The 20093-nt window shown below is 39.1% G+C and overlaps 1 protein-coding gene across 2 annotated transcripts in view; it reads right to left on the bottom strand.

Moving 5' to 3' along the window:
- The window catches only part of MRPL1 (mitochondrial ribosomal protein L1), a 56126-nt gene extending 36476 nt beyond the window's left edge, over nucleotides 1–19650 (bottom strand). The window contains exons 1-3 of one of the 2 annotated variants that reach the window (XM_055086046.1): nucleotides 19527–19650; nucleotides 11301–11412; nucleotides 479–734 (exon numbers count right to left, since the gene is read on the bottom strand). In XM_055086046.1, the coding sequence (XP_054942021.1) occupies nucleotides 479–734; nucleotides 11301–11412; nucleotides 19527–19566 (408 nt within the window). In that variant the 5' untranslated portion in view covers nucleotides 19567–19650. The remainder of the gene's footprint in view (nucleotides 1–478; nucleotides 735–11300; nucleotides 11413–19526) is intronic. The other variant, XM_007115189.4, reaches the window with a different exon arrangement.
- Between the last annotated feature and the right edge of the window lie 443 nt (nucleotides 19651–20093).

Here is a 20093-nt window from a genome sequence, read left to right as displayed (position 1 = left end):
TGGAACTGCAATATATAAACAGACAAAGTAGAAAGGTTCTGGCTGAGATGAGAGTAAGGGGCTTGGCACCCCACCCAAACTTAGTCTCAACTTTAGGATTCTAAGGCACACATCTGAAGGCTACTAAGCTAATCCAAAGTCCTCATTTACAGAGAAGGAACAACATACCCAGGCAGCCTAAGTCATTTTTCAAAGTTACAGCAATACCTCAATTAATTTTAACACTACTTTTATTGAAATTTATACCAGTGACTTTCAGATGAAGAGGAGATATATATTCATCAACTCTGCAGAGTACATTCAACATTTTATTTTATATTTGGAAAATTAAAACAAACAAACATATTTTTCAACCTAAAGTTCAGAAAGAGCACAAGATTTTCTAAAAATTATTACAGGAGACAAAAATTGTTTAAATGAAGAAACAGAAATTCTTTCAACCACTGTTCACAAATAAATTTTAATTGAGTCTACATACCTTCTTCCCCAGTGCCATATCCAGTGTCAAATCAAGATAGACACCTTGCTTTGGATTAGTAAAGTCCAGAACTTGAAATTTCTTAAGTAAGTGAATAGCTTTCTCCACCTCATATATCTGCCTTGGATATAAGCGTTTTAGGTAGACATCATCTTCAGGTTCACCTTCCATAAAGGGATATGACTTTATTTTTTCTATCTCATCTTTTTTCTCATCCGATGCTTTTTCTTTGGCACCTTTTTTTTTCTTTGCAGGCCTTAAAAAAAAAAAATTCAAGATCAGTTACCTCAATATGTAGTCCAAGAGACTTAAAAAAAAGGCAGTGTACATTAGACCAAAAAAAGACAAAAGATAAAGTTTATTTTAATTCAAAAGCATAGATTATTTTATAGTTTTTCTAGTGCAACAAATATTAAGTGAACTTTTGAACTGTTTGCAATTGATGCAAAGTTGGATAAGGCATTGAGGTTGCTCTCCAGAAACTTAGAGGAGACAGACATGCAAAGAGATAATTTCAATATGATGTGGTAAATACTTTGAGAATGTTATCAGGGCCATAGGGAAAAGACATTAACCCAGCCTAGGAGGAAGGGAAGAGTTCTGAAAGAGATGACCCCAAAGCCAATTCTTGAAGGATGAGGAAGAATTAGCCCAGACATATACCCAAGAGAAATGAAAATATATGACCACACAAACACTTGTACACAAATATTCATAGCAGCATTACTGAAAAGAGTCAAAAAAGTAAAACAACCCAGATGTCCATCAACTGATGAATGGATACACAAAATGTGGTATATTCATACAGCAGAATATTAATAGGCAATGAAAGGAAATGAAGCACTGATACATGCTATAATTTGTATAAACCTTAAACACATGATGCTAAGTGAAAGAAGCCAGTCACAAAAGCACCACATGTTGTATGGTTCCATTTATAGGAAATATCAAGAATGGGCACATCTATAGAAACTGAAAGTAGATTTGGTGGTTGTCTAGGGCCAGGGGAGAGGGTTAAGGAAATGGGGAGCGACTGCTAATGGGCATGAGGTTTTGAGGGAAGATAATGAAAATGTTCTAAAACTGACTGTGATGATGGTTGCACAACGCTGTGAATATACTAAAAACCACTGAATTGTACACTTTAAATGGGTGAATTGTTTGGTACATAAATTATATAGCAATAAAGCTATAGAGTTATCCAAGCAAAGAAACAACGTAATAAAAGTACTGAGGCATGATAAACAGAATGGTACATAAGGGGAGCTATTATAAGTTCTAGCTGACTAGAGCAGGGGTTGGTAAACTTTTTCTGTAAGAGATCAGAGAGCAAATATTTTATGGTCTCTTGTCTCAATGACTCAACTCTGCCATTGTAATGTGAAAGCAGCCACAGCCAATCCAAAAATGAATGAGTGTACCTCTGTTCCAATAAAACTTTATTTATGAACACTGGTTTAAATTTTATAATTTTCATGTGTTTTTTCCTTTTTTTTCCCTAATCACTTAAAAATGTGAAAAACATTCTCAGCTCATGAACTGTACCAAAAATAGATGGCAGGCCAGATTTTTTTGCCCACTGCCCATATTTTGCCGACTCCTGAACTAAAGGTAAAGCAAAAGGCAGGAAACAGCACATGAGGCTGGCAAATCTAGATCACAGAGGGCCTCCTCTAGAAGCAATGAGAAGCCACTGAACAGGAGTGGGATCTGTATTTCAGGTAGAGTATTCTGGCTGCAATATAAGGGATGGATTTGAAGGAAGCTGGATTGGAGACAATTAAGAGACAACTCGCTCCCTCTCTTCTTAAGGACGTATGACAGCCTGAACCACAGCAGTGATGGTAATAGGCTGGACAGATTCTAGAGATATTTTACAAGGTAAATATTGAAGATAGGGAAAGGGGAAAGAGAAGATTAGAATACTTCGTAGGGTTCTGGCTTGGGTGACTAGACATAGAGTGGTATCATTAACTAAAACCAGAAATAAAGAAAGCAAAACAGGTTTCTTATGAGGGAGGTAGTCACAGAGATGAGTTCAGTTTGGGTAAATAGAGTTTGAGTGTGGGGTTAGTTGCATCACTGGCCCCAATTCCTTACCCCCTCTCTCTATTCAAGTCCCTCTGCTAAGTGACTCTGCAGTTCCTCCCAATTAAAAGGGTGGAGATATTTCTCAGTGCCTTGATTTGGTCATGTGACTAGTAGACAAATAGAATAAAGCAAAAGTGACAGTTTCTAAGCGCTAAGCTTAAGGCATAAGAGGCTTCATCTGTTTCCACTTGTAAGTTCGTATTTCTGCCATTTTCATAAGAATAGGCCCGGGGTAGCCCAAGGTGGGAGGATGCAAGTGTGAAACACAGCTGCCCCACAGAGCCCCTAGATTAGACAATTCTCAGCTGACCTGCAGCAGACTCACGGATGCACAGCAAGCCCAGCCAAGGTCATCAGAGACACCCATCCAAATCTAGCTTAGATCAGCTCACCCAGAGATGTGTGGGCAATGATAATTAATTATAAGGTAGTTTGTTACATAGCAAATGATAACAAGATGCTTACAAACGAAGAAAATACGTTCAACAGAAAATTACAGGTAAGAGTTTGAAGTTAAGAAGTCAGAGCTAGAGGTGATATATTTTCTCAGCATTAATTCAAATCACACCTTTAATCTTTTAACCATAAAAGTTTTAAATTAGTGAAATAATATTTTAGAAAGATGTCTGGGTTCTAAGGTAGACAGGATAATGGCTTCCCAAAGATGTCCATATCTACCTGGCAAAAAGGACTCTGCAGATGGGATTGAGGTTAAAGAACCTGAGATGGGGAGACTACCCTGGACTACCCAGGTGGGCCCAAATCACACAGTCCTTGAAAGCAGAGAAACTTTCCCCTTTCTCATCTGCATCTGATAGAGATGGGAAGAGACAGGAGAAATTTGAGCATGAAAGGGACTCAATATGCCATTCCGAGCTTTGAAGACGGAGGAAGGGGGAGCCATGAGCCAAGGAATATGGGTAGCCTCTCGAAGCTGGGAATGGCAAGGAAACAGATTCTCCCCTAGAGCCTCTAGAAAGGAATGAAGCTCTGATGACTCCTTGATTTTAGTCCAGTAAGATCCATGTCAGAATTCTGACCTACGGAACTGCAAGATAATAAACTTGAGTTGTTTTAAGCCACGAGGTTTGTGGTAATTTGTTACAGCAGCAACAGAAAACTAATATGGGATCCTATAAAATTTATGCAAAAGAAATGGATGACAGTAAAATGATATTTTAAAAAAGAACCTCAAAAACCAATCCAACATATAATTCCATTCTCACTTATAGCACTCGATGAATCCTTATTACCATAGCTAATAAGAGTATCCTCCCAACTAATAAGCAATTTGACCAAATAGCAGATAATGACAGTGCTCATTTTTAATGGGACACAGGTGTCCTACCACTGGACTGCTGACAAGTCTAAGGAGGTGCCTGAGTGGATGATGCGACATGCCCCAATGGTATTTGGGAGTACACCACAAAATCCTGAAACCTTCCAAACTGGAGAAATCACATTTTATATTTAGTAAAAGAGCAGTGAGGCCAATAGAAGAAGGAGCCTAGAGAGCCTTTTTTAGTAACAAACTCTCTAAGATAAACAAAGGAATAAATATTAACTATAACCTACAGATTTACTTTATGTAAATGCTGATTTCACCACTATATTTTTGACCATGACTGAACCTGTCCATTTAATTTGCAATTAGTAATATGAAGTTCCCAGAGGCTAAAATATGATTTTTAAAGTAATAAATATTTGCAAAACCCAATATAAGTCTGATACATAACGAGACTGAGTTGGGATATACAGCAGTTTACTTATTTATACTTTAGACCTTGTTTCACAAAATATTTGAGATGCTTCAGTGAAAATATTAAGTTACAAACAGAACACTATTTTAGTAAAAAAAAAAAATAAAGTACATCATTATAACACAGAGAAAATAGAACTCTAAGGAAAACAGTCTCCTAAAATTAAAAAAAAAACCTGCAATTGAATAAAATCTGTCAATAATAACTGATTTTATAAACCCACCACCTGTTGTTTTCCATGACACTCCAAAAATTGTCTGCCTTTATTCATAAGAATCACATCCAGAAGAACTCTGTTGTTCATGCAATTATGTAAGGCCCTATCAGGAGAACTTAAATACTATGATTCTCAGAGAATAAAATAATCATATTAGAAAGGTTTTGGGGAAGGTGAGGGAGAAACATCTGGCAATCTGAATTAGAGAGAACAGGATTTAGCTGTAGTTACCTGGGTAACTAAACCACATAGATTAAATGAGTAATAAGAGACTGTTTTCAGGTAATAACTTTCTCCCTCCTTCACCTGTCTCCTACCTCCAAGAGAATGAAAGGAAAAAGTAATTCCACAGTCATACCCAAATAAAACAAGATAAGAAAAAAAATCAGTGCTATAATAAAGCTCACTTCAAGATCCTTGAAGATCTGTGACCCCAGAGATCCAAGTCCTTTTAAGGCTGAAGAAGCCTTTACTTTGAGGAATTGGGGTGGAGGTAGGAGGGTACACAACCTCAGTCAAACTAAACTGAACTAAACAGAACTAAAGAGAAAATGCCTACGGCATATAACTATTAATGGAATGTCAATGTTTGGAATTCTTACTCACTTCTCAGTGTAATCACATAAATCAAACACCCACCTCTGATGCTGGTTTATTCATTAAACTTAAATGCAGGGGCTTCCTGGTGGTGCGGTGAATAGGACTCCGCGCTCCCAATGCAGGGGGCCCAGGTTTAATCCCTGATCAGGGAACTAGATCCCACATGCATGCCGCAACTAAGAGTTCGCGTGCCACAACTAAGGAGCCCACCTGCCACAACTAAGACCCCAAGCAACCAAATAAATAAATAAATAAATAATTTTTAAAAAATAAATAAACTAAATGCAGAAGTTCTTGTTATACCTAAAATGTAAAAACTGACAGAATAAAATCTAGTCAATAATAATACAAATAAAAGCTGGAAAGAGCATTAACAATGACAGAGTCAGATAAAATCACAACTTTTCTTGAACGCATCACAGAGCTGAGATCGTAGGGCAACCAAGTAGGTCTGAAATCTCCCCACAACCCCACTCCATATGCATAAAGCCAGGACGGTCTCACCTGTAGCAGAGAATAAGAGGAAGGCAAGCAGGCAGGAAAAAAATCAGCTAAACTTTTAGCACTAACGTATAACCCCCCTGAGAGATCCAGACACAAGGGGAGTTCACACTCATTGCATGGGCCTTTTCCACAGACCTCCACCAGATGCTCCGGGAAAAGACGAAAGCAGGCCAGGGAACTCCTTCAAGGGTGCAGTATGGAGAAGATCAGCTACTACAGCCGGAAAGGCAAGTAACCCTGAAGCCCTCTAGGGCACAGGTAAACACCCACTGTATGTAGGGAAACAAAAGAAGAAAAAAACCCTAGAAAGAAGAAAAAACACTAAAACTTCTATCCTCAGGGGTAGGGCAGGAAATAGTCCTGAGTGCAGTATCATCTACCAATAAAGCTATGGAAGGGCCCAGGCACTACGGCACAAGACCTGCAATAGATACATACCATGGCGGGGGGGGAGAGAAATACTGAGAAAACCTCATCCCCAAGGACCAGCAACACTGGGCCTACTTAAGACAATGGCTGAATTTGGAAAACACAGAACCCCTTCTGCACCCATCACCAGCCTGACAAGCACTGAGTAATAAGCAACAGCAGTCTTCTACTTGGGGAGGAGCAAGAGTATGGAGAGTGACCCCCTTCTGAGGCACAGCTGCACAGGCAAGGTTGAAAACTGAGCATGGACAGCAACACTGAGAAAAAAAACCTTCCAGCAACCCAGCCCCCACCCTAAGCACAAGGTAACAGTACAGAAATCTGAAGCTGGTGGTGGTAACCATAGCAGTAACAAAACCAAACCCCAGCTCAACTTTTGACTGGATTGACTTAACACTGTGACAGAAGAGGCATGCCCATTTCCAGGCATAAATAGTATGTACTTTAGTCTCAACTGTTCGAACAAAATATCTAGCAGTCAATAAAATATTCTGAGATACACACAGAGCAAGAAAAAGAACCTATTGTCAAGAGAGAAGCAAAACCAGAGTCAGAGATGCCACTGGCAAACCATGAGTGTATGCACATACACGGAGAAGAGAGGAGATCCAGAGTGACAAGAGAGAAGAGAGAAGCAAGCACAAGCCCCTCTACCCTGTCTCAGATCCTGATAAAAAATCAGCCATGAAAAAACTATTTTTTTAGTATATTATAAAGTCAATATATTAAAAAATTAAAACCACAATTAAAATTACGAATACTGTGATTCTCATCAAAGCTACTGAATAACTCACTGTTAGACATGGAAAAAATTATCTGCTAATAAATTTTCAGTTTTTTTTTAAATATGCATATTTCTTTTTAAAAAAATTTATTTATTTTATTTTTGGCTGTGTTGGGTCCCTGCCGCCGCGCGGGCTCTCTCCAGCTGCAGAGAGCAGGGGCTACCCCCCGCTGCAGTGCGCGGGCCTCCCATTGCGGCAGCCTCTCCCGCCACGGAGCACGGGCTCTAGGCACGCGGGCTTCAGTAGTTGTGGCACGTGGGCTCTAGAGCACAGGCTCAGTAGTTGTGGCACAAGGGCTCAGCTGTTCCGCAGCATGTGGGGTCCCCCCGGACCAGGGCTCGAACCCGTGTCCCCTGCACTGGCAGGCAGACCCTCAACCACTGCGCCACCAAGGAAGCCCCATGCATATTTCTTATGCTACAGCTTTTAGGTGAGTGAAAACTCCTTTTAAAGTTGTACTGGAATAGAATATGGGGAAGACATAAAATGAAAAATTTCTATAGGATAAAAGAAAACAACACTTAAAGATAAAATATACTCAAAATAATTTATGTCCCTGATAAACAAATACTTCCACAAAGCAGAAAGAAAAAGACAAACAGCCCAACAGAAAAATGGGCAAAAGATATAAATTAGACATACAATGAAGAAACACCAATAAAGATTGATGATATCCAGAGTTGTTAAAAATGTGGGCACTCTCACTCACTGCTGGGTAGGGATGTAAATTGGATGTAAACAACCAATACTCCTCCGAATTCTCAAAAAGAATCCAGGTACTATTTAGACTCAAAGGAAGCCTCCATTCTCACATCATTTCTGCCTCCTCTCTCTTCATCCTATATTCAAGCTATATCATTCACTTTCATCCTTCTGCACCAGTGAAATACCTTTCTGCCAATTCCCCTGCAAAATCCTACCTATCTTTCAAGACCCAGCTCAGGGTTTCCCTGGTGGTGCAGTGGTTAAGAATCTGCCTGCCAATGCAGGGGACATGGGTTCGAGCCCTGGTCTGGGAAGATCCCACATGCCACGGAGCAACTAAGCCCGTGCACCGCAACTACTGAGCCTGCGCTCTAGAGCCCGAGAGTCCCAACTACTGAGCCTGCGTGCCACAACTACTGAAGCTTGTGTGCCTAGAGCCTGTGCTCCGCAAGGAGAAGCCATCGCAATGAGAAGCCTGCGCACCACAACAAAGAGTAGCCCCACTCGCCGCAACTAGAGAAAGACCGTGCTCAGCGATGAAGACCCAACACAGCAAAAAATAAATAAAATAAAATAAATAAATTTATTTAAAAAAAAAAAGACCCAGTTCAAATACTTCTTGCCATATTCTCCTCCAGGGAGAATTAATTGACCTTTCATCTGTGATCCCACAGTACATGGTCCATTCCTCTACTACAGCAGTTAAGACATATTAAAGTTATAGTGCAGATATGTGCTAATTTATAATGTATAAAGAGCTCCTACTAATCAACAACAAAAATATAGGAATAGGCCATGAACAGAAAATTCACAGTAAAGAAAATATAGATGGCTCTTAAACAGATAAAAAGATATACAACCTCAATAATAACAGTAATAAAATATAAATTAGAACCATGATGATACCATTTATTACCTATCAAATTGGCAAAGTTCAAAAATTTTGACTACATTGTATATGGGAAAATAGGCATTCTAACAATACTTGCTGGTAAGGACATAAATTGGCAAGATCTCTATGAAGGCAATTTGGTATTACCTATCAAAATTATAAATGCACACATCTTTTGATTCAATTCTATTTCTGAATTCATACTACAAATATATTCATAATATTTGACAAGATCTATGTACATGATTATTCAATGCAGGATCATTTGTAATAGCAAAAGGCAAATGTCTTTTGGAAAGACATTTCCAAAATGTGTTTCAATAAGGGAATGGTTAAGTAAGTTATGGTATATTCACACAATGAAATATTATACCCATGTTCACTGTAGCAATATATACAATAACCAAGACATGGAAGCAATCTAAGAGTCCACTAATGGAGGAATAGATAAAGAAAATGTCATATACACACACACAAAGGAATATTATTCAGCCATAAAAAGAATGAAATCTTGCCATTTACAACAACATGGATGGACCTTGCTCTTATGCTAAGTGAACTAAGTCAGCCAAAGAGAGACAAATATCATATGATCTCACTTATATGTGTAATCTAAAAAAAAAAAAAAAAAAATGCACTTACAGATACAGAAAACAGATTGGTGATTGCCAGAGGCAGGGGGAGTAGGGTATAGGTGAAATAGGTAAAGATGGTCAAAAGGTACAAACTTCTGGTTATAAAATAAATAAGCCATAGGGATGTAATGTACAGTATGGTGACTATAATTAATAATACTGTAATGTATATTTGATAGTTGCTACGAGAGGAGATCTTAATAGTTTTCACCACACAAAAAAAATTTGTAACTCTGAATGGTGATGGATGTTAACTAGACTTACTGTAGTAAGCACTTCCCAATATATACAAATATTAAATCATTATGTTGCATACCTGAAACTAATATATGTCGATCATATCTCAATTTTTTTTTTTTTTTTTTTTTGCGCTGTATGCGGGCCTCTCACTGCTGTGGCCTCTCCCCCTGCGGAGCACAGGCTCCGGACGCGCAGGCCCAGCGGCCATGGCCCACGGGCCCAGCCGCTCCGCGGCATGCGGGATCCCCCCGGACCGGGGCACGAACCCGCGTCCCCTGCACCGGCAGGCGGACTCCCAACCACCGCGCCACCAGGGAAGCCCCATATCTCAATTTTTAAAAAATGACTAAACAGCTCCATCTGAAACAATCTCCAAGATACACTATTAAGTTAGAAGCAAGGAAGTGAGATGCAGACAGTGTGTATAGTTAGACAGGAAACTATTTTCCTCTACTCACAACAATTCTGACACTAAATGTGTGGATTTTTTTTTCCCTACACCCTCCAATTATCCAACATCAGCTGGATAGCCTGTAATTCAACACAATTCTGACACTATTTGGATTAAACATCAGATCCCACAAGTTAAGGGTTCTGTCCCACAAGACTGCCCCTACTTCAGATGCCAATTGCAAGTCCGGGCCTCCGGTACTTTTGGTCAACAGCTATATATCGGGGGGGCCCTAGGACCCCCCTCCTCAGGCTTCATAATTTGCTAGAATGGCTTGCAGAACTCAGACAAACACTTACTTAACATTTACTGGTTTATTACATAAGAAACGATATGATCAAAGATACAGATGAACAGCCAGATGAATAGGTACAGGGGACAAGGTCCAGAAGGGTCTGGAGCGCAGGAGCTTCTGTCCCTGTAGGGTTTGGGTGTACCGCCCTTTCAGCACGTGGATGTGTTCACTAACCCAGCAGTTCTCCAAACCCCATAGTTCAGGGATTTTTATGGAGGCTTCATCATGTAGGCATGAGCAATTATGAACACAATCTCTAGCCCCTCTCTACTCCCTGGAGGATGGAAGGTAGGGCTAAAAGTTCCAAGCCTGTAATCACAGCTTTGTCTTTCTAGTGACCAGTCCCCATCCAGGAGTCCACCAAGAGTTGCCTCGCTAGAAAAAAGACACTCCTATCACCCAGAAAATTAAGGGTTTTATGAGCTCTGTATCAGGAACTGGGTCAATGACCAAATATTTTTGAAAAATGCTCCTAGCATCCCTATCACTCAGGACATCACAAGGATTTTATGAGCTCTGTGTCAGGAGCTGGTGGCAGAGCCCAATATAAATAGTTCTTATTATGTCACAGAATCCTAGCTCCAACACTTACTAGCTCTGTGACCTTGGGCAAGTTACACAGTCTATTGGTTCCTTGCTTTCTGCCTCTAAAAAAGAGCATAACAATGGCTTCCACATAAGGTTGCTGTAGGTATTAAATTAGTCATTGGATGTTAGTATTTAATACATGTGAAGTATTATTATAATAAGTCATGCCTCTCCTTCAGGACTATCAGGTCAAAGAAGCAGAGGTGATAAACTTTTACAACTATATATCCCTGTATGTCTTTACAGAACCAAGCATATTGGTTTTGTTTTTTTAAAAAATTTATTTATTTATTCTTGGCTGCACTGGGTCTTCATTGTGGTGCGTGGGCTTATCAATGCAGTGGCCTCTCTTGTTGCGGAGCACGGGCTCTAAGCGCGCAGGCTTCAGTAGTTGTGGCTCACGGGCTCTACAGCACAGGCTCAGTAGTTGTGGAGCACGGGCTTAGTTGCTCCGTAGCGTGTGGGATCTTCCCGGACCAGGGATCGAACCCATGTGCCCTGCATTGGCAGGAGGATTCTTAACCACTGGCGCCACCAGGGAAGCCCCCCAAGCATATTGTTTTTTAATCAAAGATTCAAATGATAGCAAATGAAATAACTAAAAAAACAAAAACAAAACAAAAACCTTACCTTGTAGCAGCAGCAAAATGTCTGTTGGGCACTGGAACATATACAGAACAAGGATAAAGAGACGTCTGAGAAGCCATCTTGGAAAGACTATACCTTTGCTGATGTATCAAGACTTGAAAGAAAAAAACATGTAAAATATTAATATTAACCACTACATACATAGTTTTTACATTCTCAGTGTTTTCTAAAACAAAAATATTCAATATTTGTGAGTTAACCACAATCTTTAAAAAGTGTAAAAATGGAAAGTGTACTTCTTGAAACTAAAGCCAAGTAAACATATCTAATTGAAGAATTCTGTCCTAATTTATTTTTAACTTAGTCTAGTTCAGGCTCAACAAAGTATGTTAGCTCTATTATTATAGATTACAAATACGTATCCTGAATTTTTAATTTAAGTTTTATTCTTCTTTTTTTTTCTTCTATAGATAATACATTCAAGTTGCCCAAGGTACTTCTGAAGGATAAGAAAGTGGAGGGTACTGTCTTACCAGAGGTTAAGACTTGTTATAAAGCTATGGTTATTAAGACACTTTGGTATTGGCACAAGTATAGAAAAACAGACTAATGAAACAATAAACAGCCCAGCAACAAGCCCATGTACATATGGATACTGAAATATGACAGAGATGTTATGGCAAATCACTGTGCAAAGAATTCAATAAGTGGTGCTAAGACAAGTGATTATCAATGGGGAAAAGAGTGTATTTAGATCCCTATTTCACACCACACACACACACACACACACACACACACACACACACACACACAGACAATCAAATCTAGATGGACTAAGGACTTACATGTGAATGGCAAAACTTAAAGGTTTTCAGAATATAGGAAAATATCTTTATGACCTTTGAGAAGGGAACAATTTCACAAACAAAATCCAAAAGCACTAACCAAAAAGTGACTACATTAGTGTTAAGAACACTTATTTATCAAAAGATACTTTAAAGAAAGTGAAAAGACAAGCCAAAAACTGGGAGATTATAATAGTAACATACATACTGGACTAAGCATTAATATCCAGAATATATAAGATCAACCCAATTGAAAAATAAACAAAAGAGATGAATAGACTTCTAACTGAAAAGGAAATACAAATGATGCATAAACATATAAAAAATGTACAGTCTCATTAGTAATCGGGTAAATGTTAATTTCAACCACAGTAACATATCATTTTACTGTGCTACTTAAAGAGTGGTCTGTGAGCCTGTTACAGCCTATCTGTTACCAAATTAAAATTACCCCAGCATGTAAATCAAACACATCACTAAGTAAGTATATTATTTAGTGTAGCTGACAAAATATTTTTCCACAAGACTTTCTCAATGAAGGAAGAGTGCTTTGATCTTATTTTGGACAGGTAACAGTTTGTAGATGAGATAATTGAAGTAGCACTGTTCTACATGTAGCAAATTGGCAAAACTTTTTTTAAAAGTCCTGTATAGCTGAAAATATCACATAAGGATAAATTTTACAAATAGCAGTTAAGAGTATGAATTGGAATACCATTTTGGAAAACAATACGGCATTACCCAAAGAGGATGGGCACGCACACCTCAATGATGCAGCAATTCTACTCCTGGGCATGTACCCTAGAGGAACTCCTGCACACGTGTACTAAGAGACATGCACAAGAATGATCATCACATCGTTGAAATGGCAAAGCTGAAGAAAAGAACCCAAGTGTGTATCTACAGTAGGATGGATAAATAATTTGTGGTATATTCCTATAATGGAAAGCTACAGGACTGTAAAAATGAATAAACTATATGCCATATATATAGATGGATCTTATAAACATAATTTGAGCAAAAATATTACTGGCAAAAGAATTCATTTGGTATTATTTAAATTCAAAAACATGCATAAGTAATCAATATTATATTTACGAGTGTGTGTGTGTGTGTGTGTGTGTGTGTGTGTGTGTGTGTTAAAACTATACAGAAGGGGACTCCCCTGGTGGTGCAGTGGTTAAGAATCCTCCTGCCAACGCAGGGACATGGGTTCGAGCCCTGGCCTGGGAAGATCCCACATGCTGTGGAGCAACTAAGCCCGTGCACCACAACTACTGAGCCCACGCACCACAAATACTGAAGCCCATGCACCTAGAGCCCATGCTCCGCAACAAGAAAAGCCACCACAATGAGAAGCCCGCGCACCGCAACAGAGTAGCCCCCGCTCACCACAACTAGAGAAAGCCTGCGCGCAGCAACGAAGACCCAATGCAGCCAAAAAAAAAAAAAAAAAAAAAAACTATACAGAAAAACAATGGAGTGATAAAATAGAAATTCAGGAAAAGTGCCTTACCTCTGGGAAAGAAGCAGATCAAATAAGACAAAGGCACTTGGGCCTTTGAAAGTATTGATAATGTTCTTTTTTTTTTTTAAGCTTACTAGTAAGTATCCAGAATTTTAAGTTATTATTCTTTATATGTTATAAATATCTTTTGTATGTAGAAATACTAGGAAAATGTTTTTATTTAAGGATTACAAAAGAATATACAAAAGCAAAGTCTTCCTCAACCCCTAAAACCCAGCTTCCCTCCCACGTTAGTAATTTCTTATGCATCTCTCTAGAAATATTATTTCCCTACTCTTTTATTAAATGGTAGCACACTCTACTCACTGTTCTACACATTTATTTTTCATGTAAAGGTATTAGAGCCCATTTTCACACATATATTAGATATAGATGTACACACATTATTTATAAGAGATGTGTATATATAATCTCATGTATGCTTTTCATAAAGGTACATTTATACATATATATTACAGCAATAATTTCATATCAGTTCATAAAGACTTCATCTCTTCAGAGCTGCAAAAGTACTACACTGTGTGGCTGTATCATAATCAGTGACCAGCCATTAGTTCATTTATAATATTTTGCTATTATAAACAGTGCTGCAGTGAATGACCTAGTACAAACATCATTTTGCACACATACAAGTATATTCATAGGATAAATTCAAGAAGGGAATTTGCTGGGTCAAAGGATATGAACGTTTGTAATTTTGATAAATACTGCTCTCTACAATAACAGTGCCATATACATTTCAACCAGCAATGAAAAGGTTGCCTGTTTCCATACACTCATGCCAACATAGTATGTTACCAAACATGTTGATATTCGTCAACCTAGTAGATGAAAGGTGGTATGCAGAGTTGTTTTAATTTGTATTTCCTTATGAATTAGGCTGAATATGTTTTCATGTTTGGTCATCTATATTTTCTTTTCTGTTTAATTGGGCTTAAACTCAATTTTGTTTTCTTTTTTTTTTTTTGGCTGTGCCATGTGGTTTGCAGGACGTCAGTTCTCCGAACAGGGACTGAACCTGGGCCATGGCAGTGAAAGCCCAGAATCCTAACCACTAGGCCACCAGGGAACTCTCTAAACTCAACTTTTTAAATTAGTGCTCTACAACTAGGTTTTCATGTAAAATAACTGTTAAAATCTAATATCTTAAAATCCACTCATTGTATAAACCAATAGCATGTAAACTGTAAGACTTGTCTACACATCAAATGAATTCATTTCATGAGTTAAGTTTCCAAGTGCAAGGCACTGCGCATGCAGAAGGCAGAAGAGCTACCGAGTCCTCACTGTGGTCTACAAGGCCCTATGTGAGCCGGCCACTGCCTGTCACTCCATACCACTCTCTTACTTGCTCATTATGAACCTTCTTTCAGATCCTTGAATCCCTAGAGTCCCTCAAGTTAATTCCTCACTCAGGGCCTTTATAGTTGATGTTACATTTGACAGGGATGCACCAGCTCCATATCTTCCCCTGGCCTACTCCTTATCATCAGCTCAAACGTCATCAAAGCCACATGCCTAAAAAAAAAAAAAAAAAAAAAAAAGCCACATGCCTAACGACTCAATTTCATCTCTAATTCTAATCTTCCAAAACAAAGTTGAAGTACAAGAAAACCACCCAAACTGTGAATTCTGTGAACATATGGGTCCGACATTTGGGACAGTATAGGAAACCTGTTTATTACTGTGGCACAAAAGCCACAAGAGGCTTTAATGGCTAGGAAAAAGAAGAGAAATAGACTAATGAGATCCAGTTCCTGACCTCCAGAGTCTCAAATTTAGTGGGCTATGTTGGTATGCAACAGTCTAAGAGGAGATTCTCCACATTTTTAAAGAAGCCAGCTATCTTGAAAAATCACATATGGTAAATGAAGGAAGAGCAATTATCCACTCAAGATTTGGAAAACACTTCCAAAAAATAATTCTAATTGTACTAAACAAGAACCCCACAACCTTGGCAGGATCCTCAAAATAATAATTCTCTTGAATACATCAATTGCAATCTGCTATAAAATACTCAACCACTACTTTTTGAATCCCCAGTCATGACAACCAGAAATTAAAATTTTCAACAGAAATCAAACTGCTACAGACTACGAAAAAATAAACTACAAAAATACCACTACTTAAATAGCACTGCTAGGCCATGATCTCTGTATTTTCAATTCTTCTGTAGTCAATTTATCTATCTGTAGTATTTTATTATATTCCTTTAATATATTTCTTCTCCTCTCACTCTTAGCAAATAACCTCACTCGCTACTTCAGAGAAAACAGAAGCCCTCAGAATTTCCTCCACTACTTAGGAACATAACTGAATCTGCACTCATTCTCAAAAGTTATCCTCACCCCTACACCATGGCAATGAGATGGAAATAACTCCATCTCCTTTGCTAGCTGATTCTCTTAAACATGATACTGAAAGGTTAGAGTTCCCCAGGGCTTCTCAACCTAACTCTATAATCCTCACTTTCCCCAGGAGATCTTATCCACCTAGTCTTTGCCCTCCCACCATAAGCACTGTAGTCCAGGCCACCATCACCTACTACATGGAATACTGCAACAGACTCCAAACTATTCTACTACTCTTGGCCCTTTCCATTTCTTTTCCACCTAGTAGTAAGAGGGATGATTTAAAAACGAAATCTCGTCATATCCTTACAACACTTGGCTGGCTTCACCTTGCTCTCTGAATAAAGTAAATTCTTAAAAAGGTCCTCCATGAGCTGTTTCTAACCTATTTAGCGAGCTTCATCTAACACCATTCTCTCTCATGCTTGCCACACTTCAAATACACTGGCCTCCTTTCAGTTTCTTGAACACACCGTGGCTTTTGCAGCCTTCAGATTTTCAAATATAATCTTCCCTCCATCTGTGACATTCTCCCCTACTACTTCCCACTCCCCCTTCCAATAGCTAATTCGTAACTATCCACTGATCTTTCAGGGACTCTGCTTACGCTACTCCTTCAGAAAAGACTTCCCTGAAGACTCAGAATAGATTAAGGTCTCTCATATACACTCTTATAACAACCTGTACTTTTCCTTCACAGCACTCAGGACAACTGTAATTAAAAAAATAATTATACAATGAATGTCCGCTCTTCAATAGATGATAAGTACCATGGCCAAGGAGTGTATATAACTTGTTCACTATTCTGTTCCTAACACAAAACACAGTGTTTGGCAAATGAAGACATGATAAACATCTATTGAATGAAAGAAGGAAATGTCAACCAATGAGAGCAAAAACTGGATTCAAATTACTTTAATATTCATTACAACACATGGGAGAGGGGTGGCATTTTGTTGAAGATCCATGTATTCATTCACTCATTTATTAGACAACAATTATGCCAACGAAACATGTGCTAGCACTGCTTTAAGTATTTAGTGAACAAAACAAATAAAATCCCTGTCCTCACAGAGCTTACATCCTACTGGGGACAGACAATACTAACAAACATAAAATGGTACTGGTAAGGGGAAACCCACTGGGTAAAAGGAATTGAGAATCAAGGGGAAAGTGGGTTGCAGTTTTAAATAGGAAGGTTAAGGTAGGCCCTTTTAAAAAGGTGACATTTGAGCAAAGGCTTGAAAGAACTGAGAAAGTCGGTCATGCAAATATCTAGAGAAAGTGTTCCAGGCCCACTCCACTTGGGAGAAAAAGTCCTCCCAACAAAGGAATGTTCTTGGTGTGTTTAAGGAACAAAGAAGCCAATGTGCTACAGCACAGTGAGGGAGAAGGAGGGCAACTGGAGAAGAACTCAGAGTGGTAAGCTGGGTGAATGGAGGTAGGCACAAAATGAAATGGAAAACCCTAGGCCAGTGCTGTCCAATGGAATTATAATGTAAGCCACATGCATAACTTTAAATTTTCTAATAGCCACAATAAAAAAAAGTGAAACAGAAATCAGGGAAATTAATTAATAATAAAAATTAACATATTTTACTACAGCTAATACCCCAAAATATTATCATTCCAACATGTTATCAATATAAAAAAATTATTGAGATATTTTACTTTTTCTGGTACTAAGTCCTCAAAATCTAATGTGTATTTAATACACTCAGGTTGGATTAGCCACATTTGAAGTGCTCAATTGTGGATAACAAAATGGACAGTACAGCTGTAGGCCATTCTAAGGACTTTAGATTTAGAAAAATGGGGAGGTTTTGCAGAGTTTTGAGCATAGGAGTAACATGATTTGATTTAAGTTCTTAAAGGACCAATCTGACTACCTGTTGAGAGTACACTGTAGAGAAATCTAGATGAGGGATGGTAGTGGCTTGGAAGGTAGCTGCAGTGAAGTAGTGAGAAGAAGTCAGATTCTGGATTTATTTTGAGGGTAAAGCAGAAAGGATGTGTCAACCATTTAATGTGAAGTGTGAGAAAAATAGGGGGAGTCAAGGATATTCTGAGGTTCTGGTCTGAGCAATTGAAAGGATGCAGTAACCATCAAATGAGATGGGGAAGACTCCAGGTGATGACAATGAGTTTGATTTTAGACAAGTGTTAGGTGCTGATTAGATATACAAGTGGAGATCTAGAATAGAGAGATGAGTTTAAGAATCTAAAGTTCAGGAGAGAGGTCCTGATTGTAGATAATTTTGAGAACCATTAAGATACAGACAATAGTCAAAGCCACAAAACTTGGATGAGATCACTAAAAGAGTGAATTTAGATACAAAAGACATGAGGATGAAGGATGCAGTCCTTGTTCCTGAGACATTCCAAGGTAAGAGATTGGGAAGAAGAGGAGGAACCAGCAAAGTAATGTGAGAAGTGACAAGTGAGATAAAAAGAAAATTAAGAGAGTGAGACACCCTGAGAGCCATGAGAAGAAAATGTGGCAAGGAGAGAATGATAACCTTTGATTCTCCTTTTGGTTCCTTTAGTTTGTCTAACAATGTTATTTCTGTCATACATGAAGAAAGTGCCATTAATCTCTTTTCAGTAAAGATATACTTTTTGGTTTGCTCACTTAGTAGTTATCAGGGTCTGTTGTGATCTCTTGTCACCCCTATCTTTTAAGCAACAACTATCCCAAATAGGGAATGCTGGTCTTTACGCTGAGCTTTCATAGAAGACTATGATGCTGTTAAAAAAAAAATCAATTAATCACTGGTCTAGGAGTTAAGCTTCAGTCTTCCTCTGCCACTAAGCAGTTGTATGAACTTGGCGACATACTTAACAGAATCAGTTTCTTCCTCTGTAAAATGGGGGTGTTCCTGGCTGCTGCCTCCACCCAAAAATCCACCATAATTAAATAACAATACGTATCACTGTACTTCAAAAACACAAAACAAAAAAATTTTAAGTATTGTACCCAAAAAGGGTTGTCATCCTAGCCAACAAATTAGACCTTATTAACTGCTGCGAAGAGTTGCTAGCAAGAAGTACCACGGAATTAGCCTCCAAATGATAAATGTTAATCCAAACTGGACAACATCTGGAAGTTTAAGAATTGAAATTGCCTGCAGCGATGTGCTCCGAAAGCACCAAGTATTCTAAGTTTACGGATGTAAGCCACTAAAATATACCACCAGATCTCTTCACGTATCAAACTCCTTTCCCCCCGCAGCCCACATCCCCAGCATCGGAGATAGAACCAAGTTTCTGCCTCGGTCCCTACGGGTGGCTGGAAGTGTGTCAATGTATACCCCTTCCCACTCCCGTCCTAGGGTGGACAGCTCCAGAAAGGAGTGAAACCTCTGATAAGGTCGTTTTTAAGTAGCAACGACCCTCTAGAGAACTTAAGAGTCCAGAAAGAGTAGAGGCTTATCGACCCCCCAGTGCACAGCCGCACTGGAGAGTCCGGCTTGCACTGTGCAGCCACAGAAGACCCGGCGCCAGAGCTATTTTCCCCGCAAGCCCAGACGACCCCTCGCTTTACCTCTACCGAGGCATCTTACAGCTGCCGCCATGTTGACCATTCCGGATTGTGTTGACGAAATTGGTCCCACGCTTCAACTTGGAAAGAATTTACAAAGGGTTCCTATCCGGAAACGGCGGAGGGGGAAGGGATTCGAAGGAGCAAGAGGAAAGGAGCTGGGACCAAAGTAAGCCTTCGAGCCGGCGCGGGAGGGCGCACCGCGCGGGTGCCCCGTGGCTGTGTTCCCGTTAGTCCTGCGTGCTGTGTAGGGCCCAGTGTTTCCTGGTTCCGGTTCGACAGTTCAACTATCTTCAGGGAAACCTGTCCTTCCTGGAAAGTACGGTCCTGTTGGCGATGCTCCAACTATTTTATTCCTTTTTATTTTTTTCTTTTTAATTCTGCAAGTGTACTCAGAACGATCATTTTATTAATAAATTGTGAGAGTACCCATGAGAGCATGAAAAACAGAAAATCTGAATAATCTCACCGGCTTCCACCGCCACGTTTCCAGCCTCGTAAAGACTTTTAAAAATTAACCAGGCTGTGCACTACCACCCAAGGGGCGTGTCCCACTCACTAACAAGCTCT

Source organism: Physeter macrocephalus, chromosome 7 (assembly GCF_002837175.3).
Source record: "Physeter macrocephalus isolate SW-GA chromosome 7, ASM283717v5, whole genome shotgun sequence".
NCBI classification, from domain to species: domain Eukaryota; kingdom Metazoa; phylum Chordata; class Mammalia; order Artiodactyla; family Physeteridae; genus Physeter; species Physeter macrocephalus.
The sequence above is the reverse complement of the archived record's forward strand: the minus strand, read 5'-3'. Positions and strand labels throughout refer to the sequence as shown.